The sequence below is a fragment of the Salvelinus namaycush genome, chromosome 9 (assembly GCF_016432855.1).
Source record: "Salvelinus namaycush isolate Seneca chromosome 9, SaNama_1.0, whole genome shotgun sequence".
NCBI lineage: Eukaryota > Metazoa > Chordata > Actinopteri > Salmoniformes > Salmonidae > Salvelinus > Salvelinus namaycush.
In genome coordinates this window covers 26537975-26564826 of record NC_052315.1, presented here as the reverse complement: position 1 = coordinate 26564826, position 26852 = coordinate 26537975, and the positions used below count along the sequence as shown (strand labels likewise).

The window sequence follows — 26852 nt, the reverse complement described above, 5'->3', positions numbered from 1 at the left end:
CTGCACTGCATTATAACTCACAATAATCATCAGCGTTCATTCTGTGGATAAATATTTTCCTCTGTAGTTCACGTGAGATATGTAGCCAGGAGCTACAGTACAATATAGGCATAGTCCTACACTCTGTTGCTTTACCTCATCAGGCTCATAATTATGCTCTCACTCATCTATAGAATAAATGGAGTGAGGAGATACACTGCTTGTGCTTGTGAGGGTTTAGCTAATGTGAGGTCAGTGGACACGCTCTTTCCCCACTGTACTCCACTACAGCGTATCACAGTTAATTTATCAGTGTGTAAATCAAGGCCCTGGTAACAGGATGGAGTGGGACAGGGTGTTGAAGTCTGGGCCGGGCCGGGGACTCACTTTTGGCTGGCTCTGTTGCTGCTGCTACTGTCGGGAAGGCTGCCTGGAGGACATGATTAGTATCTGGAAAGGTCAAGAGGCATGTGTCATATTCCCCATATCTCTGCTACTCTCACTGTCTCTCTCTGTGTCTGTGGGGTGTCACTCTCATACACCTTTCAAACCAAGATGTTTTGTCGTCAACATTAGTATGCCCCCAACTTTTGATGACTTTTCTTTATATCTGAAAGGTATAAAAACCTTTACTTTTATTTCCGCCAAACTGACCTTGTCCTGATTGCGGTAATACTGTATGTTTAAACATCCCGCCAACCCCTCAGTAGAAATGTCCCCTATCATCTTACCGGCTTTGGCACGCATTCAATCCGGAACATTCTATAGTTGTTCTCCAACATCAAACTTGTCCTTGACATTATGTAAAAGTATATTCAAAATGGCAGTCTGCATGCAGCAGCCTGGCCCAAATAGCAATATTACCGGCTCTTTTTTGCACAAAAAAAAACCATACGTTTAATTTTAAACCCATTACAAGGTAATTATTTACAAATGAAGTATCTCGAGCTACTAACTTACTGTTTGTGAATGTGCAGAAATGAAAGCAGTGCATTGCATTCTGTCCTATCGGAGGAATTTAGAACTTGATTAATGCTGCTTGCTGTGTCAGGTTACCATGACAATGGTCACAACAACAAGGTCAAAGTTGAATGTCTCTTGCTCAGTTGCTGCCTATGAAATAGCTATATAAAAGGTGAATTCCGACAAGAAATAGTTAAAGATGGGGTTGTTTGAAAGGGGATCATACTGTATAAACATTGTCTAATTGTTTTTACAGGCAACTCTCTGTGAATCAATTAAATTCAATCCAATTTGCTTTATTTGCATGACGTAACAATGCACATATTGCCAAAGCTTACTTTGGATATTTACAATATTAAAATAATAAGAATCAAAATTGTCAACGGGACAACAGTAACAACAATAACCATACATTGAACAATAATAATAAGCATACAGTAGAGGACATGTGCAGGTTGATTGGTCTGTCAGACACTGTCCCTCATCTTATGGCAGGCAACAATGTAGTGCGCTGCCAACCCACAGCTCTCTGCGTCCTCCCCCAACAGAACGGGTAGCCTATCCTCATCAGAGAGGTCTTTGAAACCTTGAATGAGGGTTTCAAATTTGGGGATATGACACTCTAATTGTTTTATATTTTTGACATTTTGTCAGGAAAGGCAGCTTTGTCTCAGGTTCTGCTGTTGTGCAGTGGTTGCACAGCCTTTCCTCTACAGGGAGCCAGGTTTTCCTGTGTCTACCCTTCTTCTCTTTCTCTCTATCCTCTCTCTCCCCCTCTCCTCTCTCTCTCATCTCTCTCTATCTCCCTCTCTCTCTGTCTCTCTCCCTCTCCGTCTCTCCCTCACTCCTCTCTCTCTCTCTCCTCTCTCTCCCTCTCTCTTCTCTCTCTCTTCCTCTCTCTTCTCTCTCTCTTCCTCTCTCCTCTCTCTTTCTTTTTCCTCTCTATCTCTCTCTATCTATGTCTCTTGCTCTCTGTCTCCTCTCTGCCTCTCCCTTCATCTCTCTCTCTCTCTCTCTCTCTCTCTCTCTCTCTCTCTCTCTCTCTCTCTCTCTCTCTCTATCTCTCTCTCTCTGTCTCCTCTCTGCCTCTCCCTTCATCTCTCTCTCTCTCTCGCTCTCGCTCTCGCTCTCTCTCTCTCTCTCTCTCTCTCTCTATCTCTCTCTCTCTGTCTCCTCTCTGCCTCTCCCTTCATCTCTCTCTCGCTCTCGCTCTCTCTCTCTCTCTCTCCTCTCTCTCTCTCTCTCTCTCTCTCTCTCTCTCTCTCTGTCTCTGTCTCTGTCTCTGTCTCTGTCTCTGTCTCTGTCTCTGTCTCTCTCTCTCTCTCAATTCAATTCAAGGGGCTTTATTGGCATGGGAAACATATGTTAACATTGCCAAAGTAAGTGAGGTAGATAATATACAAAAGTGAAATAAACAATAAAAATGAACAGTAAACATTACACTCACAGATGTTCCAAAATAATACAGATATTACAAATGTCATATTATGTATATATACAGTGTTGTAACCATGTACAAATGGTTAAATCTCTCTCCCTCTCTACCTTCCTCCCTCCCTTTCTCACTGTGGTGGGTCCAGTAAGTCCACATGCAGTGGTAGCTTGCAGAGTGCCAACACGGCAGAGCCAGAGCTGACCGACCGGCCAGTCAGTGAGTCCATGTGCTGGTCAGGTCCCTGCAGGGGAACAAAGGGCCTTTGTCTGTGGTCTGGGAGGTGTTTGTGTTGGGAAGCAGCACGCAGCAGATCCCAGGTCAGGTCCTGTGCAGGCCAGACAAAGGGGCCTTGTTGGAATGTATGTTTGTGTTGGGCCCCTCAGCTGATCTGAGGTCAGGTGATCCGGAGCATGGCTGTGTAATGTCTGATGTTTGAACTTAGCCTGGACATACCTACTGTCACTGTGAATAGTCTAATTATATGCTGTACACAGTGAGGTACATTACAACACGGGGCTGTTATATCACTGTGTGAATTTTAACAGCTGTTTGAAAACTTTGACATTGTTGACATTCCAGGTGTGGACTAATCAGAATGGTGTAAATGTATGTGTTGACAGGCTTCTTTAGCTGCTCTGAGTAATAGTCAGTTACGTAGTTGTTCTGGTCTGCGTTGGTGTTGCTGTGAGAAGCGTTAATTGGAGGAGCTTGTGACTGTGTTTACTGGGTGTGGGGGAGATGAATTGGCCTGTGTGGAAGGCGACAGCAGCGCCTAGCCTCCAGGGGAGAGGCTGTAATTAGCTCTGGCTGTTTTTATTTAATTGTTAATTGCAGACGCAGGTGGAACAGCCTAGAGGAGAGGAGGGCGTGGTGAGGGGTAGAGCAGAGGCAGTCAATTCTATGTGGAGTCACAGTGCTTTGCCCTGTACCAGCACCTCTACACCCCAGGCCTGGTGTGTCCTGTTTATGGGCATCAGAGTAGGTGTGAACAGCTCCCTCCTCCTCATCCTCCTCCTATGTTGCAGTGTGGTCTCTGGTGTCTGCAGGGCTGAGATGGAACCCTGGATCTCCCATGCTGGTTAAATATGGCTGTGATCAGAACAGCCTGGTGGGTTGGAGCCCAAAACTCTGCAGGCCTCTAGGGTGACATTCTGCTGTCTCAGCCATACACAGACTATTTCTCCCCCTGCTCCTCCTCCTCCTTGGGTTCCAGGAGAGATGACAATGAAGTAGCTGCTGTTTAGGGAGGGGTGTGGGAGGGGCTGGGGAGAGAGAAGGATTTAATGATAGCTGTACACATGCAGACCTCTGACTAATTATTCAGTATTTGTGACTGAGCAAGGCCGAGTGTGAAGCAAACTCCAAATCACTGTCACCCTCTCTAGCACCCAGCACCCTGCTTCCACGACCCAACTGATGGAGGACACTTCATAATCTCAATTGCAGGATTTGTCTCTTAGGGTGGATTTACATTAGTAAAATATGTGTAGTAAGATCTATCTCTGTTCAACAACAGATTTGCAACACTGATCCCAAAATAAATGTGTAAAGTGATCAAAACAAATTAGTTAGTTGTGCAAGACATTTATAGATAAAACGATAAGTAGCATATTGTTCTTAAATGTGTGCATGTTTTTCTCCTCTGACAAAACAAAAGCTGATTCAAAGGGGGGTGGCGGATTTCTAAACTCTTCCGCAGTAGGATACACATGAGTATCCTCGATGGAAGGTGGCTGTCGAGAAGGGGAGGACACTTGCCTACTAACGAATTGACACACTCCTCGACCACTCAACCACTTTTTTTCCTGGGTCACGGAGGAGAGAGGACGGAGGACGGTCTTTTGCCCAAACGAGAAACCCCCATTGTCTTTACACTATACCACTCAGAGGGGGGTATGTTGTGTAGATGTCTTCAGCACTACCTCCGGAGGTAGACTGGAAGACATCTCTCAAAGAGAAATTTAAATCTAGGGAGAGACTAGACCAGTGATCAGCTAGATTCACTCGTGGGAAGATTTTAATTTAATTTAATACAAAAGTACATTACCTGGGACTGGTATGTGTCGTCAAAGTGGTGTAGGTGGATGACTGGGAGGTGAGAGGAGGGATCAGCAGACACAGTCATGGAGAGGGAGAGTGAGTGATAGAGATGGGGAAAGAGAGGTGAGAGGAGGGATCAGCAGACACAGTCATGGAGAGGGAGAGGGAGTGATAGAGATGGGGAAAGAGAGGGGGGAGGAGAAAATACAGTACAGTGGGTCCTTAGGAACGGTCCTTAGGAACACCATATACACAATTACTGTTGTGTATTTGTATGAATATAGCAGAAAGTCAATGTGAGATGGAAGTTGACAGCAGAGAGGGAGTGATGCTGTGTGCCTGTTCCTGTCGTGGGATTAGTGTGGTGCTGTCGTAGGCCTGGCTGTGTCTGTCGTGGGATTAGTGTGGTGCTGTCGTAGGCCTGGCTGTGTCTGTCGTGGGATTAGTGTGGTGCTGTCGTAGGCCTGGCTGTGTCTGTCGTGGGATTAGTGTGGTGCTGTCGTAGGCCTGGCTGTGTCTGTCGTGGGATTAGTGTGGTGCTGTCGTAGGCCTGGCTGTGTCTGTCGTGGGATTAGTGTGGTGCTGTCGTAGGCCTGGCTGTGTCTGTCGTGGGATTAGTGTGGTGCTGTCGTAGGCCTGGCTGTGTCTGTCGTGGGATTAGTGTGGTGCTGTCGTAGGCCTGGCTGTGTCTGTTGTGGGATTAGTGTGGTGCTGTCGTAGGCCTGGCTGTTCCTGTCGTGGGATTAGTGTGGTGCTGTCGTAGGCCTGGCTGTGTCTGTCGTGGGATTAGTGTGGTGCTGTCGTAGGCCTGGCTGTGTCTGTCGTGGGATTAGTGTGGTGCTGTCGTAGGCCTGGCTGTTCCTGTTGTGCATCCCAAATGGCACCGTATTCCCTATATAATGCACTACTTTTAATCAGACCCCTATGGGCCCTGATCAAAAGTAGTGCACTTAATAGGAAATAGTGTGCCATTGTGTGTGTGTCTGTGGGTCGACCTCAGGGTGTGGGGGACAGATTGGTGCTAAAGGCTGGAGCAGCTGATGCTAGGGAGGTAGCGCTCATCTGATTGCAGAGGTTATAAATAGTCCCCCCACGCTGGTAGAGAATGAAACAGGGGATAAGTAGCTGTGTCCTGGGGCTGATGACAGCAACAGCACTCGAGCGCGCTGTGAGGACAAAGGGTCTTCTTAGTGAGCACCACGGAAACCACATGCCACTAAGATTGATAAAGACTAACAGGGTGGGTGTGTGTGCCCTTGAATGGGTGTCGGTGGGTGTGTTTGTGTGTTCATGCATACTGCATATTTGTGTGGCATGATGATTTGCAAACTCAAAATTACTGGCTCAAAAATCCACACTCCTCCCCTCGTACTCCTCTCAACAGTGAAATGGGTCTAAGGAACCTGAACAGAATGCAAAGCTCTAATTTACTGCAAGACAAAAAGCAATATGTAAACAGTTTTTCCTATGGGGAAAACAAGTATAGCATTTAGTCAGTCAGTACAGTACATGGCTAGAATGCAAAATCACCACCACTTCCTGGAAGAACTCTATAACTTCCTCAGCCTTAGTTTTCCCTCCCTCCCTCCCTCCCTCCCTCCCTCCCTCCCTCCCTCCCTCCCTCCCTCCCTCCCTCCCTCCCCTCCCTCCCTCCCTCCCTCCCTCCCTCCCTCCCTCCCTCCCTCCCTCCCTCCCTCCCTCCCTCCCTCCCTCCCTCCCTCCCTCCCTCCCTCCCTCCCTCCCTCCCTCCCTCCCTCCCTCCCTCTGTGTTTGGTGAAAGGCAGTGAGAGTAATGTGATGGTACTGTAGCGGTAACAGGTCACAGATCTCCACGTGTCAGAGACCCAGGAGGGCCTAATGTGCTCTGTTCTGTCCTCCCCAGTGGCTCCATTCCCCCCCCCCCCCCCCCATCTCCACCTGACAGACAGCCCAGAGAGACCAAAATGAGAAACGTCCTCATTCATGAAAAGCAAAGACCTTTTGCGATGGTCATGGAATTTTGGATGACGGTTATTTGTAAGCCATATGACCATGGTCACTGTTATAATCGGCAGATTAAAAATACATTTAAGACGCACATTTTTTCCTGTCTTCCGCTCCTGACTGCATGCGCTGCCTAGGACTCAAATCAGGGACGTGATGTTCTGTGTTTACTGTTTAGCCAAGCTGACAGGTAGCAGGGTATATCTAGCTGCAGTTAGCTAGCCTAACTAGCTGACATTTCTCTGTCAAGTCCTATATATAAGGTCTATGGTCAAGTTTCAGTGTGCCCTGTTTTTGGTAAGCCACTGGGTGCATGTATTTCATGATACTCGTTTGCTATGACACCTTGCTGAAACACATTTTGATCACGTTGTAAAGATCCCATGTGTTAAACAAATCAAAATATATTTTATATTTCAGATTCTTCAAAGTAGCCAACCCTTGAATGAATAGGTGTGTCCAAACTTTTGACTGGTACTGTATATACAGTTGAAGTCGGAAGTTTACATACACTTAGGTTGGGGTCATAAAACTCATTTTTCAACCACTCCACAAATATCTTGTTAACAAACTATAGTTTTGGCAAGTCGGTTAGGACATTACTGTGTGCATGACACGAGTCATTTTTCCAACAATTGTTTACAGACAGATTATTTAACTTAGAATTTACTGTATCACAATTCCAGTGGGTCAGAAGTTTACATACACTAAGTTGACTGTGCCTTTAAACAGCTTAGAAAATTCCCAAAAATGATGTCATGGCTTTAGAAGCTTCTGATAGACTAATTTACATCATTTGAGTCAATTGGAGGTGTACCTGTGAATGTGTTTCAAGGCCTACCTTCAAACTCAGTGCCTCTTTGCTTGACATCATGGGAAAATCTAAAGAAATCAGCCAAAATCTCAGAAAAAAATTGTAGACCTCCACAACTCTGGTTCATCTTTGGGAGCAATTTCCAAACGCCTGAAGGTACCACATTCATCTGTACAAACAATAGTACGCAAGTATAAACACCATGGGACCACGCAGCCGTCATACCACTCAGGAAGGAGACGCGTTCTGTCTCCTAGAGATGAACGTACTTTGGTGCGAAAAGTGCAAATCAATCCCAGAACAACAGCAAAGGACCTTGTGAAGATGCTGGAGGAAACAGGTACAAAAGTATCTATATCCACAGTAAACGAGTCCTATATCGACATTACCTGAAAGGCCGCTCAGCAAGGAAGAAGCCACTGCTCCAAAACCGCCATAAAAAAGCCAGACTACGGTTTGCAACTGCACATGGGGACAAAGATCATACTTTGAAGAAATGTCTTCTGGTCTGATGAAACAAAAATAGAACTGTTTGGCCATAATGACAATAGTTATGTTTGGATGAAAAAGGGGGAGGCTTGCAAGCCGAAGAACACCATCCTAACCATGATGCAATATTATGTTTTCGGCAGTTTTTTTTTCAGCTGTTCGCACACATTTTTTTCTTGAGGCAAGTCGAAGTTTGGTAGCCAAAGTCTACGACCCTTTGTTTGTGATTGGTCAACAGTAGGGGGGTTAGGAACTACGGACAAGATTCTTCAATTCATTGTTTGTTGTCATTCAACGAGAGATGACTAGTTTTCATGCAAATGTTTTGCTTGCGAAATACTGCACCAAATATCTTAGCTAGATGTAAAATTGCGCGACTAAGACCTCCTCGGCAAAAATAGATTTCTTGATTAATCTTACATTAATTCAGACTATTTTGAGGAAGTGTTACTGGCTATGTTGTTGCTACTGTGTCTCAAGAGGGAGGTCTTTTAAGGGAGTTTGCATGCACAGATGTTGGCTTACGCCTAGCCATGTTCTGTTAGGAGCCAACCAACCTAGTATGAGGACGTCTTAAGGCCTTGCAGTCCTTTCATTGTCTCCTATCAGAAACAGATCAATGAGCCAGTCAACCCCTGTGGGAATCAGAATCCTCTGGGATGTGTCCTTCGCTTTATTGTGACTTACAGATGACTTAAACATGTCTTATTTTTATTAACTGAATCATTTATCAGTCACCTGAGATGGTGCGCTGACTTCAGTTTCAGCATGTTGGAAAACAGAGGCACAGCTGGCAGCAGTGCTGGGTGATATTGGCTCAACTTGATATTGACTGAAAGTTGGCAAGGTGGCAGCTGTAGAGGGTTGTTTTAATGGTAATTTAGAGACATGTGGTTGTGTAGGGTCATGGTCCAAATAGAGTTGTGGTCAGTATGGATCACCCCAATGGGTCAGTGTAAAGAGATGTATATTCTGCTTTCTGTTGTTTCTGTGGTTAAAACATTGAGCAGCAGTGTTTGTTTAGTAAATGTAATGTCCAGGGTGATGGTGGTCCATTGGAACATGTTGTTCAGAGCAGAGTAACAGACTCAGGGTTGGTTGGCAGATCTTTATTTAGGTAATGATATTTGCCAGGTGTTAACCTGCCTCTTAGTTCCCCCAGTGGAACGATAGGAGGGAGGGGTGTCTTTGTGCGGCTTGGCTCAATACATCCTCCGAAAACAAAACCATTGCACCTGCCCCTGGCACAGAGGCTTGGCTGGCACACACCTATCTCTGCCAGGGCACACCTGGTCTACCAGACACAGTGCCAGCAATGGTAAAGCAAGTATATTAAAGAGGAAGGAAAACAGTTTGTCCAACCTACAGAGCTTTCATTGCTCCTGGAGAGGACCTAAGCTCATGCGATCCATACCAGAGTCATTGACCACAGCATTATGTGATGTCAAAGTAATGAGTCACAACTACACACATTTGACAATAGGCTCCCATCCCACCTGTCCTCTACTCACCCCTTCCATGTGTGCTCTGTGCTGGGGAGAGTAGGAACCCTCTCCCCTCTCAGGTCCCCAGGTCCCAGCAGTGCAGGACCAGTGTGTGCCCTGCTGTTTATTACACCCAAAGATAAAGCCTTCATGATGGGGTGATTATTATTGAATGAGAGAGAGAATGAGAGAAGGAGAGAGAGACAGAGACGAAAGGGAGAGCACAGGGGAGATAAGAGGCAGTATCAACCTTGCCGTTGACACACATCTGTCTGAGTTACAGCAGCATTACTACTGAGCTGTAGATAAGTAGCTGTCACTAAACGCATGCGCGTACGAACACGCACACACACATACTCACCCACACACAGCAGTAGGAGAACAGGGCACGTTTAGGCTTGTCAGTGTATTGAGAGAGTAGTGATTCATTGGAAGTCATTGGAAAGAGTCTCAGGAAAGGCCACTGCAGAGCAAGCAGGTTGCTGTCGGAGGATCACAAACAGTATCTGTGTGCAGTGGCAGGCTCCACGGGCTGGGCCGCTCTCCCTCTCTCTCATGCAGTAAGTCACGGCTTAGGGCACTGACATTTCTCTGCTCTTTCTTTTTATATGCTCGGCCTGCTACAAAGTTCACACTCACTTTCACAAACACAATGCTCAGACTTTACTCTTTCTTGATAGGAGATCATGCTCAATCTGACCCATTGAATGGACTGGAGGCTGGATATCAGGGCCAATGGGAGGCTGGATATCAGGGCCAATGGGAGGGTGCGGCTCAGGTGTTAATGGTGCCTGTAGTGTTCTGGTGGAGCTGGGGTTTAATAGGCTGAGCCTCTCCCTGCTGTGGTGTTTGTGTCATGAAGAGGAGATCTCAGGCCTGGGGTCAATGTGTCTCTGCCTAATGGGGCACACTCTCTACATCTGGTCCTGGACTGGTTCTGTCTCTGTCTGCTGGGTGGGGGAGAAACTCTCAGATCTTCCCCTCTCTCCCCCGGCCAGTTACAGCAGCAACGGAGCAAATGAAAGGAAAACAGAATTAAAATGGAGCCAGGCTGAGGAAGGGAGAGGAGCTCAGGGTTGTGTGTGTGTGTGCGTGTTTGTGTGGGGGGGGGCATGCATGTGGTTGTGCCTGGGTGCTTTATGTGTGATACAGCATGTGTGCCTCTGCGTGCCTGTCGACAGTGTGTGCCATGGACATGATGTCCTTGTTTAGGTAAATGCCTATTTGACCTATGAATCATGTTCATGTTTGCAGGATTATCCATGAGGATGGCTTCTCTGGAGATGATGTGAAGCAGTACAAGCCTGTGGTCTACAGCAACACAATCCAGTCTCTGGCTGCCATCGTCCGTGCCATGGACACCCTTGGCCTGGAGTACGGAGACAAGGAGAGAAAAGTGAGTCTCTCTACCACTCTGTAGAGTGTAGCACTGAGGGAATGGACTACAACTGCACACACACAGGCACAGACAGACAGGCGCAAGCATGGACGCATGTACACACACACACACGCAGGCACGCAGGCACGCACGCACGCACGCACACACACACACACACACACACACACAGTCACACACATTAGTAAGCAGAGCATTGCGTGCTCCTGCCATTCTACTGTAGCGATGGCCTCCCAAACACCTTTATCGAAAGAAATACACAAACTGTCACACCAACAGACACCCATATATTCAACCACTGAATTTTAACACCAGAACTGCTAAAGCAGTTATTTTTACTGCTCATAATTGTATTTTATTTATTACTCTGCCGTTTTTAAAGTCATGCTCCCCTCTGTCCTTGACTTTTCCAAAATAAGTCTATATAGCACACTGCCGTTGTTAGAATTGTAATATCACAAACAGAACTGGAGTAATATCCAGTTTTAGGAGGGCATGTCATTCATGCCCCCTTCTCTCGACTGTAGGGCCTGCTCCACTCCGTCTCCCAACTGTAGGGCCTGCTCCACTCCTTCTCTCGACTGTAGGGCCTGCTCCACTCCTTCTCTCAACTGTAGGGCCTGCTCCACTCCTTCTCCCGACTGTAGGGCCTGCTCCACTCCTTCTCCCGACTGAAGGGCCTGCTCCACTCCTTCTCTCAACTGTAGGGCCTGCTCCACTCCTTCTCCCGACTGTAGGGCCTGCTCTACTCCTTCTCGACTGTAGGGCCTGCTCCACTCCTTCTCCCGACTGTAGGGCCTGCTCCACTCCTTCTCCCGACTGTAGGGCCTGCTCCACTCTTTCTCCCGACTGTAGGGCCTGCTCCACTCCTTCTCACGACTGTAGGACCTGCTCCACTCCTTCTCCCGACTGTAGGGCCTGCTCCACTCCTTCTCCCGACTGTAGGGCCTGCTCCACTCCGTCTCCCGACTGTAGGGCCTGCTCCACTCCGTCTCCCGACTGTAGGGCCTGCTCCACTCCGTCTCCCGACTGTAGGGCCTGCTCCACTTCTTCTCCCGACTGTAGGGCCTGCTCCACTCTTTCTACCGACTGTAGGGCCTGCTCCACTCCTTCTCCCGACTGTAGGGCCTGCTCCACTCCTTCTCCTGACTGTAAGGCCTGCTCCACTCCGTCTCCCGACTGTAGGGCCTGCTCCACTCCTTCTCCCAACTGTAGGGCCTGCTCCACTCCTTCTCCCGACTGTAGGGCCTGCTCCACTCTTTCTCTCGACTGTAGGGCCTGCTCCACTCTTTCTGCCGACTGTAGGGCCTGCTCCACTCTTTCTCCCGACTGCAGGGCCTGCTCCACTCTTTCTCCCGATTGCAGGGCCTGCTCCACTCTTTATCCCGACTGTAGGGCCTGCTCCACTCTTTCTCTCAACTGTAGGGCCTGCTCCACTCTTTCTGCCGACTGTAGGGCCTGCTCCACTTCTTTCTGCCGACTGTAGGGCCTGCTCCACTCTTTCTCCCGACTGCAGGGCCTGCTCCACTCTTTCTCCCGACTGTAGGGCCTGCTCCACTCTTTCTCCCGACTGCAGGGCCTGCTCCACTCTTTCTCCCGACTGTAGGGCCAGCTCCACTCCTTCTCCCGACTGTAGGGCCTGCTCCACTCCTTCTCCCGACTGTAGGGCCTGCTCCACTCTTTCTCTCGACTGTAGGGCCTGCTCCACTCTTTCTGCCGACTGTAGGGCCTGCTCCACTCTTTCTCCCGACTGCAGGGCCTGCTCCACTCTTTCTCCCAATTGCAGGGCCTGCTCCACTCTTTATCCCGACTGTAGGGCCTGCTCCACTCTTTCTCTCAACTGTAGGGCCTGCTCCACTCTTTCTGCCGACTGTAGGGCCTGCTCCACTTCTTTCTGCCGACTGTAGGGCCTGCTCCACTCTTTCTCCTGACTGCAGGGCCTGCTCCACTCTTTCTCCTGACTGTAGGGCCTGCTCCACTCTTTCTCCCGACTGCAGGGCCTGCTCCACTCTTTCTCCCGACTGCAGGGCCTGCTCCACTCTTTCTCCCGACTGTAGGGCCTGCTCCACTCTTTCTCCCGACTGTAGGGCCTGCTCCACTCTTTCTCCCAACTATAGGGCCTGCTCCACTCTTTCTCCCGACAGTGGAAGGTGCCGTGCCCAGTTGATAATCACCCCGATAATTGCCTCGAAACTGAACCTAAGCTATACCGAAATGAATTTCACACATACAGTATATAACAGATGAAGTAAAGCATGATCGGGGAGAATGGGTGAGTTGATTGGAGAGGGGAAGCGACTGATTTATAATTATGTAATCACCAATTGTGAATGAAGAACAGGGAGGGGTATTCTATATTGGTACATTCTAATTATAATCTCAAAATGGTATGTACCCTGTATCAGTCCAACACATCTTATCAGTCTACTCTGGCCTACTTGGAGTACACAGTGATTGCTGTGTAATATTTGAGCTGGAAGCGTTCATTTCAATCCTGTGTCTCCGTGGAGCATTCAGTGGAAAGAGCGTATTTCTGGTCGGTGTGAATGTTTTGGATCAGATGGCACGGCTGTACTCGGTGAAAGGAGGCACCCGCTGCTGCTTGTTGCTGTGTTCTACAACATGCTTGACTTGGTTGCTATCAACGCACACGTGTTGCTCAAGCAGTGCATGAGAGATATGAGGTCCAAGGCAGCAGCAAAGATTCCACGCGAGCCGCTGCGTGAGGCAAATTGCGCACAGCTCCCGGGGAGGAGACAGTGTCAGGTGGCCAGATGAGCTAAGAACAGAACCCAAGACACCTGTGTCACCTGCAAGCCACGTGTTTGTGGGAAGTGTGTCAATCAAGTGAAAGTGGCAAAGATTTGTGTCCATTGTTTGGACAAGGGATCGCCGCTAAATGAAATCCAACTGATGCCATTGCGTGAAAACGTACACCATGTAAGCACGAGCTGACAATAATGTACTATTTTTGACTGCTGTCATATCGACACTTATATTCATTATAATGGCATTATTGCTTGTCTGCTTATTTTCACACTTGGCGCTTATAATTATGTTTAGGCTACTGATATTTTCATAGTTTGACCTCGCTGACCATTCGTCTTTGTGGTTAGGGAATTTGTATTATTTTTGTGGTTATAAAATACGCTTTTACCGTGTTCCCCAACACATCCCACTGGGCACAGACATCAATTCAATGTCTATTCCACGTTGGTTCAACGTAATTTGTGTTTTTTTGTTTTTACATAATGCCTACAGTAACATAAACTAATGAAATGTTTTTGTATTATTCTAATGTTACCTAAGACCTTCATAAACATAGCCAAATTATTATTTTATCAATAGCATATATGACATTTATTAGAATGTTGCAGTCAAAATGACTGCTCATTAGCTTGAAGGCGGGACCCTCGAGGCTCAGCGGTTCTAGAGTTCTAGTGTTCACAAACACACCCACTCATCCTTATCCAGCTATGAAAATCCATAACCCCAGTGTTGTAACAGGTAATTGGCCACAAGGCTCTGAAAGGATGTGGAACAGAGCACATTAGTCTCAGCTTGTTGACTGGCTTCTATAAATCACCCACTGAGAGGAGGGGAGCAGCAGGACATGTAGATTCACACAACACACTGTCTGCCTGTACCAAGGAGGGAATCAGACAGGTTTGGAATACTGTATTCAGACCATGATGAATGAACGCTCCAGTGGAAAAGGTGAATGCGTTTAGTAGACATGACATTCATAGTGTTGATGATACATACATGTTTATAACAGCATTGTTAAATGATGGTGGTGCCAACAATAATGATGATGAATGATGAAGATGATGGGAATAGTTTGGGATTGGTTATTGGTTCAGTCCACAATGTCAAACTGCTGACAGGCTGGATTGGAGTGTGAGCGGGAGGGCAAAGGTCATGTCTCTTTCAGGGATCATGGGTCATCAGCTGTGTCAGTACATGGCCTCAGAGTGACCTTAAGAGGACAGACAGGGTGAAGGAAGGTGTACAGTAGGATATGTGAGCTGCTGTCCTAATGCCTCCTCTCATGTGTTGTGTTGGTATCCGTTCCCCTGCTGTGTTCTGTTCCCCCTCTAAAACAGGAGGCACACCACTGACTCGGACCTTTCCAGGAAGTTCTTTATATTTTAATCAAACCAATGCTATCAATACTCTGGGACAAGTCATCTGAAATACCCAGCTGCTATTGATTGTTATATTATCTCTTTCTTCTGCTAGAAGCAGAGCGCTTCTTTAGACAATAACTGTATTTCTGTCCCAATAAACTGGAGAGAGTTGACAGACGCAGGGGTTGTGTCCAGCCTCTATGGTTGTGTCATTCTCAGAGAAGTAATTTAGAGTGCTTCAGTGTGTGTGCGTGTGTGCGTCTGTGCATGTGACCCAAAAGTAACCTCTCAAAAGTAATTTGTGAAATAGGTCAGAGGTCACTGTCCCAAAGTGGTGAATCTCTCTGCCTAATGGAGAGAGAAAACGAAGGACCACCACAGAAAGAGAGAAAAAAGCTGAGGCGTGCAGAGAGAGAATGAGAGGAGAGAATAAGTATGAGAGAGAAATAGAATGGAGAAAAGAGAGAATGCAGGGAGGTGAGTTCCTAACTGGGGTGTGTCCTGTTGAGGACCCCTGTTTACCTGTATGTTAGTGTGAATTAGGGATGGGCGGTATCCAGATTTTCTTATCATCATACCGTCCTTCTCGCATCCCGAGATTTACGGTATTACCGGCTTAGTACACAAGGGGGCGCAAAAAAAAAAAGCATTGGGCGTCTATTAACAGAACGCTAACAAAATTCACAAATTTCCATGGAGGCTGCTAGCTAGATATGTTAATGAGCACAAACGAAAATAAACAAATTGCAAAGACAGGCAATCCAGCTCATAAAGTTATACATATATAGATAGGAGCTACCAAATGTCATTTTTGGTGCGTTTGGACATTTCCAAGCAAATGTGAACGAGAGACATTGAACAAAGTGAACAAAGTTTTGACTCATGTTTGTCTGAAGGAAGAACAGTACTGGCTCTGGAGCAGCATGTGTACACGCTGTGTCTGTGTGGAGTCTGGAGTCGTTAGGGCAACGGGCCTTCCTGCTCTGCTCTGAGAAGATGGGGAGGAGCAGACAGGCCGAGAACAGAGAGGAGAAAGAACGCAAGGAAATCAAGATAGCAGTGGCAGCTGTACAAATACCTAACTCATCCAAAGGGCTTTGACTTCTCAAACACAGCAGAAAGCTATCACAATATGATACCCCGTAACCTTATTAATTTAGCCACTTACTTAGATACCTAGCAAGTTAAACTTAGGGGTCGCGTTAATGCAGAATTCTTCATTTTTCACACAGGAAAAAAACAAGAAATATCTTGTTGCGTTTTGTAAACGCGCATCTAAAATTCTTCTTATTGTAATTTCTGCTCGGCATCAGACACATTTTGTGCTTCAGTTGCACTTCTCCACTCAGATGAGAATTCCCCAATGGCATTCTATCAGCAGACAACCCTCTAACTGATGTGTAGCTACTCCGGTACTTTTCTCAGTGTAGCCAGCCTACTTTTCTCCAGTAAAATGCAAGATTAACTTTAAGAAAAACATTAGGAAATGTAGTTGGCTACATTATTTCTATGATAAACATTAGAAATATGATGGCCATGCATCGTTTCGCAAAAAAGACCTTGCTTTTTCATTGTAAGCTTTTACTTTTACTTTCACACATTTACTTGTGTGGCTGCTAGCCAAAAGCGTTGCGCTTCTGTTGTCGTCTGATGACAATGAAGCTATTTTCTGCCAAATGTGTTGCACTAATGTATTTTCTGTGAAGAAAAACTAGTTGCACACCCCTGATCACTCTATTGAAGCAAAAAAAACACTGTTGACTTTCAATATAAAGCGCGACCCCTGTCAATACACAGCTGGACCCACCTGCTCCCACTTTAACTTGTTGTGCTATTTACAAACAAACACTTGACTGTTCAGGGGGACTACCGTAAGCTTCATCATGTCAAATAATGTGACAGGTGAAATTAAGAACGCAATCTGCTTTATCTCCTAACGTATCGCACAAGTTGACTGCAGTTATTTACTAAAAAGCTACAAATATATATAGATTTTTTTACTTCAAATAAGTAGTTTAAACGGTATTAACAATATTGAAAAACCATCCTGTGGCTATTTCCAAATACCTCGGTATACGGTATACCGCCCAAGCCTAGTGTGAATGTGTGAGTGTTTCTCCAGCTTGTGGATATTGCCTGTATGTGCAGACGGGTGTGGCAGCATGGAACAGAGTGCCCCTTCTTTCGCTATCTCTTTCCCTCCCTCTTTCTCTGTTTCTCTCTCACTTTCTCTCTCTTTCTCTCTCCCTATCTCTCTGCTCCTTACTGGGCTGGCCAGCTGGCTCGCACCTCTTTAATCTGAAGTGTGAAGCTTTTATTGGAGCTGCTCTCTCAACAGCCAAGCAGCCACTCTCGCTCCTTCTGTCTCTCTCAATTCAATTTCAATTCAATTTCAATTCAAGGGCTTTGTTGTCATAGGAAACGTATGTTTACATTGCCAAAGCAAGTGAAATAGATAATAAACAAAAGTGAAATAAACAATTAAAAATGTACAGTAAACATTACACTTACAAAAGTTTCAAAAGAATAAAGACATATCAAATGTCATATTATGTATATATACAGTGTTGTAATGATGTTCAAATTTCCTTTTCATGTGGCAACAGGTCACAAATCTTGCTGCTATGATGGCACACTGTGGTATTTCACCCAATAGATATGGGAGTTTATCAAAATTGGATTTGTTTTCAAATTCTTTGTGGGTCTGTGTAATCTGAGGGAAATATGTGTCTCTAATATGGTCATAGATTTGTCAGGAGGTTAGGAAGTGCAGCTCAGTTTCCACCTCATTTTGTGGGCAGTGTGCACATAGCCTGTCTTCTCTTAAAAGCCAGGTCTGCCTTCGGCGGCCTTTCTCAATAGCAAGGCTATGCTTACTGAGTCTATATATAGTCAAAGATTTCCTTAATTTTGGGTCAGTCACAGTGGTCAGGTATTCTGCATTCTAGTTTGCTTTGTTTTTTGGTAAATTCTTTTCAATGTGTCAAGTAATTCTCTTTTTGTTTTCTCATGATTTGGTTGGTCTAATTGTGTTGCTGTCCTGGGGCTCTGTGGGGTGTGTTTGTGTTTGTGAACAGAGCCCCCGGACCAGCTTGCTTAGGGGACTCTTCTCTAGGTTTATTTCCCTGTAAGTGATGGCTTTGTTATGGAAGGTTTGGGAATTGCTTCCTTTTAGGTTGTTGTAGAATTTAACGGCTCTTTTCTGGATTTTGATAATTAGCGAGTATTGGCCTAATTATGATCTGCATGCATTATTTGGTGTTTTACGTTGTACACAGAGGATATTTTTTTGCAGAATTCTGCATGCAGTCTCAATTTGGTGTTTGTCACATTTTGTGAATTCTTGGTTGGTGACCAGACCCCAGACCTCACAATCATAAAGGGCAATGGGTTGTATAACTGATTCAAGTATTTTTAGCCAGATCCTAATTGATATGTTGAATTTTATGTTCCTTTTGATGGCATAGAAGGCCCTTCTTGCCTTGTCTCTCAGATCGTTCGCAGCTTTGTGGAAGTTACCTGTGGCGCTGATGTTTAGGCCGAGGTATGTATAGTTTTTTGTGTGCTCTAGGGCAACGGTGTCTAGATGGAATGGGAACTGGACCTTTTTTTGAACACCATTATTTTGTCTTACTGACATTTACTGTCAGGACCCAGGTCTGACAGAATCTGTGCAGAAGATCTAGGTGCTGCTGTAGGCCCTCCTTGGTTGGCCTCTCTCTCTCTCTCTCTCACTCTCTCTCTCTGCCTTTCCTTCTCTCCTCTTTTTTCCCCTCCTGCGATCCTCATCCTTTGCCTTTCTCTCTCTCCCGTCCTCTCACTAATCATCTCTGATTGTCTCCCTCCCTCATTAGTATCTCTCAACCTCTCCTTTCTCTGAGTCCAAGCCTGTTGCCATGGCTACCCTGTGTTTTGCCTTCCTCTCAACACATTCCGCAAGTCCGTGTCCAAAGGCAATGTCACTCACATGAAGGGAGAAACCACTCGAAAAAATCAGACCTGAAACTGTGGAGAGGCAGGCCATGCAGTCACTCAGTGCTGCTTGACCAAGCGTACCTCATCCATCTATTTTGGCATTTATGCCACACCCACTCCTCTATGTATGCAGCCATGCCACACCCACTCCTCTATGTATGCAGCCATGCCACACTCACTCCTCTATGTATGCAGCCATGACACACCCACTCCTCTATGTATGCAGCCATGTCACACCCACTCCTCTATGTATGCACCCATTCCACACCCACTCCTCTATGTATGCAGCCATGCCACACCCACGCCTCTATGTATGCACCCATGCCACACCCACTCCTCTATGTATGCACCCATGCCACACCCACGCCTCTATGTATGCAGCCATGCCACACCCACTCCTCTATGTATGCAGCCATGACACACCCACTCCTCTATGTATGCACCCATGCCACACCCACGCCTCTATGTATGCAGCCATGCCACACCCACTCCTCTATGTATGCAGCCATGTCACACCCACTCCTCTATGTATGCACCCATGCCACACCCACTCCTCTATGTATGCACCCATGCCACACCCACTCCTCTATGTATGCAGCCATGCCACACTCACTCCTCTATGTATGCAGCCATGACACACCCACTCCTCTATGTATGCAGCCATGTCACACCCACTCCTCTATGTATGCACCCATTCCACACCCACTCCTCTATGTATGCAGCCATGCCACACCCACTCCTCTATGTATGCACCCATGCCACACCCACTCCTCTATATATGCACCCATGCCACACCCACGCCTCTATGTATGCAGCCATGCCACACCCACTCCTCTATGTATGCAGCCATGACACACCCACTCCTCTATGTATGCACCCATGCCACACCCACGCCTCTATGTATGCAGCCATGCCACACCCACTCCTCTATGTATGCAGCCATGTCACACCCACTCCTCTATGTATGCACCCATGCCACACCCACTCCTCTATGTATGCACCCATGCCACACCCACTCCTCTATGTATGCACCCATGCCACACCCACTCCTCTATGTATGCAGCCATGACACACCCACTCCTCTAAGTATGCAGCCATGCCACACCCACGCCTCTATGTATGCAGCCATGACACACCCACTCCTCTATGTATGCAGCCATGTCACACCCACTCCTCTATGTATGCACCCATGCCACACCCACTCCTCTATGTATGCACCCATGCCACACCCACTCCTCTATGTATGCAGCCATGCCACACCCACTCCTCTATGTATGCAGCCATGCCACATCCACTCCTCTATGTATTCACCCATGCCACACCCACTCCTCTATGTATGCAGCCATGCCACACCCACTCCTCTATGTATGCAGCCATGCCACACCCACTCCTCTATGTATGCAGCCATGCCAGCCACACCCACTCCTCTATGTATGCAGCCATGCCAGCCACACTCACTCCTCTATGTATGCAGCCATGCCAGCCACACCCACTCCTCTATGTATGCAGCCATGCCAGCCACACCCACTCCTCTATGTATGCAGCCATGCCAGCCACACTCACTCCTCTATGTACGCAGCCATGCCACACCCACTCCTCTATGTATGCAGCCATGACACACCCACTCGTCTATGTATGCAGCCATGCCACACCCACTCCTCTATGTATGCAGCCATGTCACACCCACTCCTCTATGTACACAGCCATGACACACCCACTCCTCTATGTATGCAGCCATGACATACCCACTCCTCTATGTATGCAGCCATGCCACACCCACTTCTCTATGTATGCAGTCATGCCACACCCACTCCTCTATGTATGCAGCCATACCAGTCACACCCACTCCTCTATGTATGCAGTCATGACACACCCACTCCTCTATGTATGCAGCCATGACACACCCACTCCTCTGTATGCAGCCATACCAGCCAGACCCACCCCTTTATGTATGCAGCCATGCCACATCCACTCCTCTATGTATGCAGCCATGACACACCCACTCCTCTATGTATGCAGCCATGCCACACCCACTCCTCTATGTATGCAGCCATGACACACCCACTCCTCTATGTATGCAGCCATGACACACCCACTCCTCTATGTATGCAGCCATGACACACCCACTCCTCTATGTATGCAGCCATGACACACCCACTCCTCTATGTATGCAGCCATGCCACACCCACTCCTCTATGTATGCAGCCATGACACACCCACTCCTCTATGTATGCAGCCATGCCACACCCACTCTTCTGTGTATGCATCCATGACACACCCACTCCTCTATGTATGCAGCCATGACACACCCACTCCTCTATGTATGCAGCCATGACACACCCACTCCTCTATGTATGCAGCCATGACACACCCACTCCTCTATGTATGCAGCCATGACACACCCACTCCTCTATGTATGCAGCCATGACACACCCACTCCTCTATGTATGCAGCCATGACACACCCACTCCTCTATGTATGCAGCCATGACACACCCACTCCTCTATGTATGCAGCCATACATACTTGGATGTGTTTCGATCAGCATGATGTCATGATGTTCTGACTCTTGAGACCACTGGGCACAGACGTCAGTTCAATGTCTAATTTTGATTTACATTAATTAACGTGAATTCAATGTGAAATCCACCAAAACTGTCACTGTGTCATTGGATTTAGGGTAAAAGTTGATGACTTTTTGCATATCCAATCAGTTTTCCACGTTGATTCAACGTTATCACATGACATTTTTGGGTTGAAATGACGTGGAAACAACGTTGATTCAACCAGTTTTTGCCCAGTGGGCTGCCAGTTTGTCCTCTGCCCGCTCATTAGAGATTGTGGATAGCTCAAGTCCAATAGCTGGCAGAGCTCTTTCCATTGTTCTATCTTCCGGAGCTCTTCACTCTTTATGATCCATTTCCCTGTGCTCACCACACATAATAAAACCCCAATGAGCCAGCCTCCATCCATTTCCTCCCTGGCTCGCTGCCTCTGTCCAGCCAACTGACTCTGTCTCACATTCATCTCTGTTCTGGCTCTGCTCACTCAAGCAGCCATACTGGAGCATTCAAGACTGCAAATCTGCCCTGGAAGGTTTAGTTAAGGAGAGGCAAACCCCTATACTTTCACTCTGTATTCCTGGAGCGTGGTCTGCCTGGGTTGGTGGTAGTGGCCTGGTGCCGTGCCATGATAACCTAGTCAGAAAGCCAGTCTCTGGCACTGGTCACGACTGCTGGCCATCCGATGGCATCCATATGGCCTTTCATTTCACTGGCAACGGGGTTAACTTGACCAACACCCCCATCTGGGAAGCTCCAGACTGTGTGCTCCACATGCAAATATATGCAGAAGGGATCTGAAATAGACCTGGCAGCACTGACATTATAATAGGAACGGTTCTTGAATTGTGAGTTTGACTCAGAGAGAGTCACCATCTAAATAATTCCCCCAGTAGTTCTTCAGAGTCACTGACTCTGACTGAAACATGCAATTGCTCATGGCGCCATTTATTATCTTGTTTATACACTTTACCCTGTGGACAGGTGAACAGAAGGAGGAGAGGGAGAAGAGGCGGCCTCTCCAGTGAGGAGAGGGGGTGGCAGACGTCCCCAGTGGCTCATCCAGCCAGGGAGTCTGGGTGTCTGCTGTTGTTTTGGAGACGAGTGGTGTTGTGGTCTGGGGTGGAGGTCTGGAAGGGGGAGTGGTGTGATGGTTAAATGGTATAGTAAGATAAACTATAGTTTATTAGTCCATGTGAGATGGAAATGTGTCTTCTGCTTTTATCCCCCCTGCCGATATACACAGACGTACACACAAACACACATTGAAGAGATAGATTTATTTGATCATTTAAAGCACAATTCAACCACAGAAGTGGATAATGCATTTAAAGTCATTGGGCATGACACAAAAAAAGTTTTAAAATGTGTAAAAACATGAACAAACGACACAGTAGACCTAGTCTGATAGTTATACTGGGTAACAGATCTAATAATCATTCATACCTTTTTGAACATGTATAGCACTCCCTCTGCTACCTCTGGACACGACATGCAGTCCTTGGTGTAATACTTCCAAACAGATGAAACAAAAAGCCACATTATTTGAATCCAAAAGCTATCAAGTCAAAATATAGACTTTTCTCATCACGATCATGCAACTCTGAGTCAAGACCAGAGCATATAGTGATCAAACCTTAGAGCAGCCAACCCCCCCCCACCCCCCCAAAAAAATAATGCAACAAAAAAACACTTACAAATAAATTAAAATATGTACAACATTTACAGAGGTCTCTGCCTAGGCTACCTTACGGCACAATGGGGTTGGAGAATCTGGAGCAGAATCCACCCTGCTCCCCACTGCCCCTGGATCCTGCTTGCCCTCTTGGCTGCTGACTTTTAGCTCCTGGCCCTTGCCATTGCCCCACTCCCCCGTGTTTTAGGTGGGTGGAGGGCAGAGTGGGTGCCATGCCTGGGGAGGCTGTCTATTCCCACATGTCACAGGGACACCCTGGTGCTGATAATGAGCTCACTCCTCATTAGAGGAAACAGCCACAGACACAGAGAGACAAAGGGTGAGGTAAAAACACACACACTGGCACACACACAACTCGCTCTGTCAGATCAACCCAATCCAGTCTTCATTTTGAGAGCAACTGCCTGCTCAGCCTGAAAGACGGCCCCCATATCTTTTGTATTTTGCAAACATATGTTTTATGTGCTATGATTTGTTATGAGAGCTGAGCTTTTCCGTTATCACCAATGCTTTGTTTGTGCATATACTGCAAAACCTGTCAAAATATAATTCCCTGGTATAGCCAGACTTTTGTCCCTCCCCTGGGAACACAGCCAATTTGTGTTTATTGGTTCATATATCACTGTTCTGTTGACATCCTGCCTCCTACTGAAAACCCATGCTTCGTGCCAATTGCATTGTAGGAGTTGAATTATTAGTCAAGTGTTCACCTGGAAAATGTCCTTCTGGTGTGAGTGCATGCCTGTGTGTGTGTGACAGACATGGGAGGCTATTGATGAGTGTGTGTGGTGCTTTGAAGGCCCTCTGTGGGAGTGAAAATAGTAGGGATGTAGCTATTCAACGTTACACATCGGTCCCAGGTTCAAATGTTCACGATATGTTTACGGAGCCCAAACCGATCCAAATTAAGAACGCATTGGTTAGATGTCTTACGAATTGTTGGTTCACTAATGTTTCTTACTCATATTGTTTTATTCCGGAAATACCTCTTATCTGTTATGACTGAAATGATGCGTCCTCTCCTTCAGTTCAGTAGCCCATCAAACTTTTAGGCAAGTAACTGCGTATGACTGTCAGATAGCAAGTGTGCACACAGTGCGGGAGCCAGCTGCTCACGCCAATAAGAGGCAGGCCTGACCCTGTTCTAAGCTATTCGTACATCTGCACGGCACCTTCAGCATTCAGATGCTTGTAGAATGGCTTTCGCAATGTCAAATCATCGGCGTTATTAGTTGAGTGACAACCAACGTAATTTGCTGTGTCACTAGCTAGGTTTCCATCCAATTTGCGATAGATTTTCATGTGAATATTCAAAAATGTGTATACAACAATGGGCGCATTTTCCCAACAGATATGTGTTTCCATCAATCTGCGGTTAAATTCCTATGTACCAAATGAAAAATACAAGTTAAACGGGTTTCTACCATATTTTCAACGCTATTGATGGTTTTGTCACAAAAAGTGTTGCGTTATATAGTAAACGTCCCCACTCTGGTCTTGGCTCGTGCACTCTAGCCAACAGCTCACAGATACAATGCGGGTAGGCCACCTACATTATGAGATTGTTATGGATTAGAGCGATATTATTTTTATTTGTCAAACGGCAGCCAAGCATTGAGACCATGTCACCAGAATAAGACCCTCGATATTTAAAGAAGCATCAAGCTCATCAAGTGCACTTTCACCACCCTGTGAAGTTCATCATATATTATTTCATCTGTATCCTAATAAACTGCATGGTTTCCCGAGTCGTAGTGGGAGGACCACACAACATACTCCAAGTTTACTTCGATATGATGGTTATTGTATCAATATTTGCGCATAAAGCCATTGCCGTTTCTTGCATAATTCATTTTACCGACACAAAAAGATCGCACCATGTCAAACGGCCAAATTGTCGGCATTTGTGAAATTGTACCGGCATATACTGTTTCCATCAGCCCGGTCATGACATCAGCCCGGTCCTCACAAATATATACATACACACATCAAATAGGCTACATCACATGTATAAAGACCCATATTAAGGGTTACCTCAGTAGTTGGTTGAGCGAAAATGTCCTTTCTGCTCCTTGACTGAATTCATTCTAAATGTCTGTTGTTGCTATCCTTGTGAAGCAATCTAGGTGTGCATTGGTCAGTCTGTTTTTCGGGTTTTTGTTTCACAATGTTCATTGTTATTAAAAATGTTGCTTCAAATGAATAAGTTCTGACAAAAAACTATGTCACCTTTTGCACACACTGCTTCAGAAGTGGATACTCTGTGTCTGACACAACATTCCAGAAATGGATAACACCTGATCTTAGTTCACCTTGCAATGTGTCATTTGCCTGCAGCCTCACTATCTCACTCTCTATTCCAGCATGGTCAGGATAGAGGGCTGTGATGACTGGGGTCAGAGATGACACTGGCACATGAAAGGGGTTCTCAATGAAGTTGAAAAGTACTCCATCATATCCTTGAATCTTGACTCAAACTCCAACTTCAACTCTTCCAACACACGCACAAATGCATCATAGCTAAAATGTTGCAGTATGTCTGGGTTGGATGTGGTGACTGCTGAGTTTTTGGAAATTAACAAACTGTCTGTCAGGTATGAACAGTGTGGTGATTTTATGTTGAAACGCTGTGACCACACGCAGCATTTTGCCCAGAGTTTTAGCTTTCCCTTGGAGCTGGAGATTCACCGTGTTCAGGTGGCAGGTGATGTCAGTTAAAACAGCCAGCTTTAATATCCACTGTGGATCATCCAGCTCTGGCTCCTCTCTCCCCTTGCTTGCAACAAATTCACGGATATGAGGGAGGAGAGAAAGAAATCTTTCCAGAACTCTGCCACGAGACAGCCATCTCACCTCATTATGAAATATCAAGTCGCCGTCTTCTGTCTGGTATTTTTCCAGAAACTCGCGGAATTGCCGGTGATTCAGTGCCCTCACAATAATAATGTTCACCACCCGCACCACTTGCTGCGTCACATTCTGTAAGTCACAGTCTTTGAATTTAGCCACAAGTGCTTCCTGATGAATGATAAAATGGAAAGTAACAAATTTGGGAATATCCTCTCCCTTTCTCATCAGGCCTATGAGTCCCTTCTCCTTCCCGCGCATGTTTGGGGCGCGTCAGTGCACACAGATACCAGATTTGACCAGTCAATATTATTATCAGCAAAACATGTAACAAGGGCTTTCAGAATATCCTCCTCGTGTTTGTCCCTGAAGGGGCAGTAAACATAAAAGTTCCTCTCTGAACAGCTAGTTTTGAGGGAAGTGGACACAAACACATAATTGGGCAATGTCACTTACATCACTGCTTTAGTCACACGCAATACTAAAGCACGGCGCCACGGATATGCTTATCGATGTCCTCGCCGATGTCTTCCATGCGTTTTGTTATGGTCGAGTCTGAGAGTTGCAGTCCCTTAATTTGCTTTAAAATAGCTTCCTTGTTTGTGAAATCAGCATACAATATTTCGGCTCAGGCCAAAAAACATTATTTGACAATCTCTGCGTCAGTGAAGGCCTTGTTTCTCGAGTATCCAAGCAATCTTATATGTTGCCTCGGTCGTTTTCTCTGCAACAGTGCTAGATCTGTCCATCATTGGTTGTTGTCCTTTGAGCTGTCCTTTGAGTTGAGCTATTTTGTTGTTTCTGAGGTTGCTTTGTGGCAGATATGTTTTGTCAAAGTGGGCATGGTGTGACTGGAAATGTTGCTCTAAATTTGCTCGTTTAAAAAAATAAGACAGTGATCTAGTCCCATCATGCAGTACAAAAAATACTTCTGTCCATTTCTCTTGGAACATTTCTGTGTTCTTCTTGAATCGACCTTATCCTTCTCTTAGCCACTGAAGCCATGTTAGCTACGTTAGATAGCTGCATTTCCCCGCCGCCATCTTCCTGATTTTTCCTGG

The 26852-nt window shown here is 46.3% G+C and overlaps 1 protein-coding gene across 3 annotated transcripts in view; it reads left to right on the top strand.

Annotated features, from left to right (window-relative positions):
* LOC120053904 (guanine nucleotide-binding protein G(o) subunit alpha-like) overlaps window positions 1-26852 on the top strand; it is a 190580-nt gene that overhangs the window by 50805 nt on the left and 112923 nt on the right. For all 3 annotated transcript variants that reach the window (XM_039001201.1, XM_039001202.1, XM_039001203.1), the window contains exon 3: window positions 10442-10583. In XM_039001201.1, the coding sequence (XP_038857129.1) occupies window positions 10442-10583 (142 nt within the window). The remainder of the gene's footprint in view (window positions 1-10441; window positions 10584-26852) is intronic.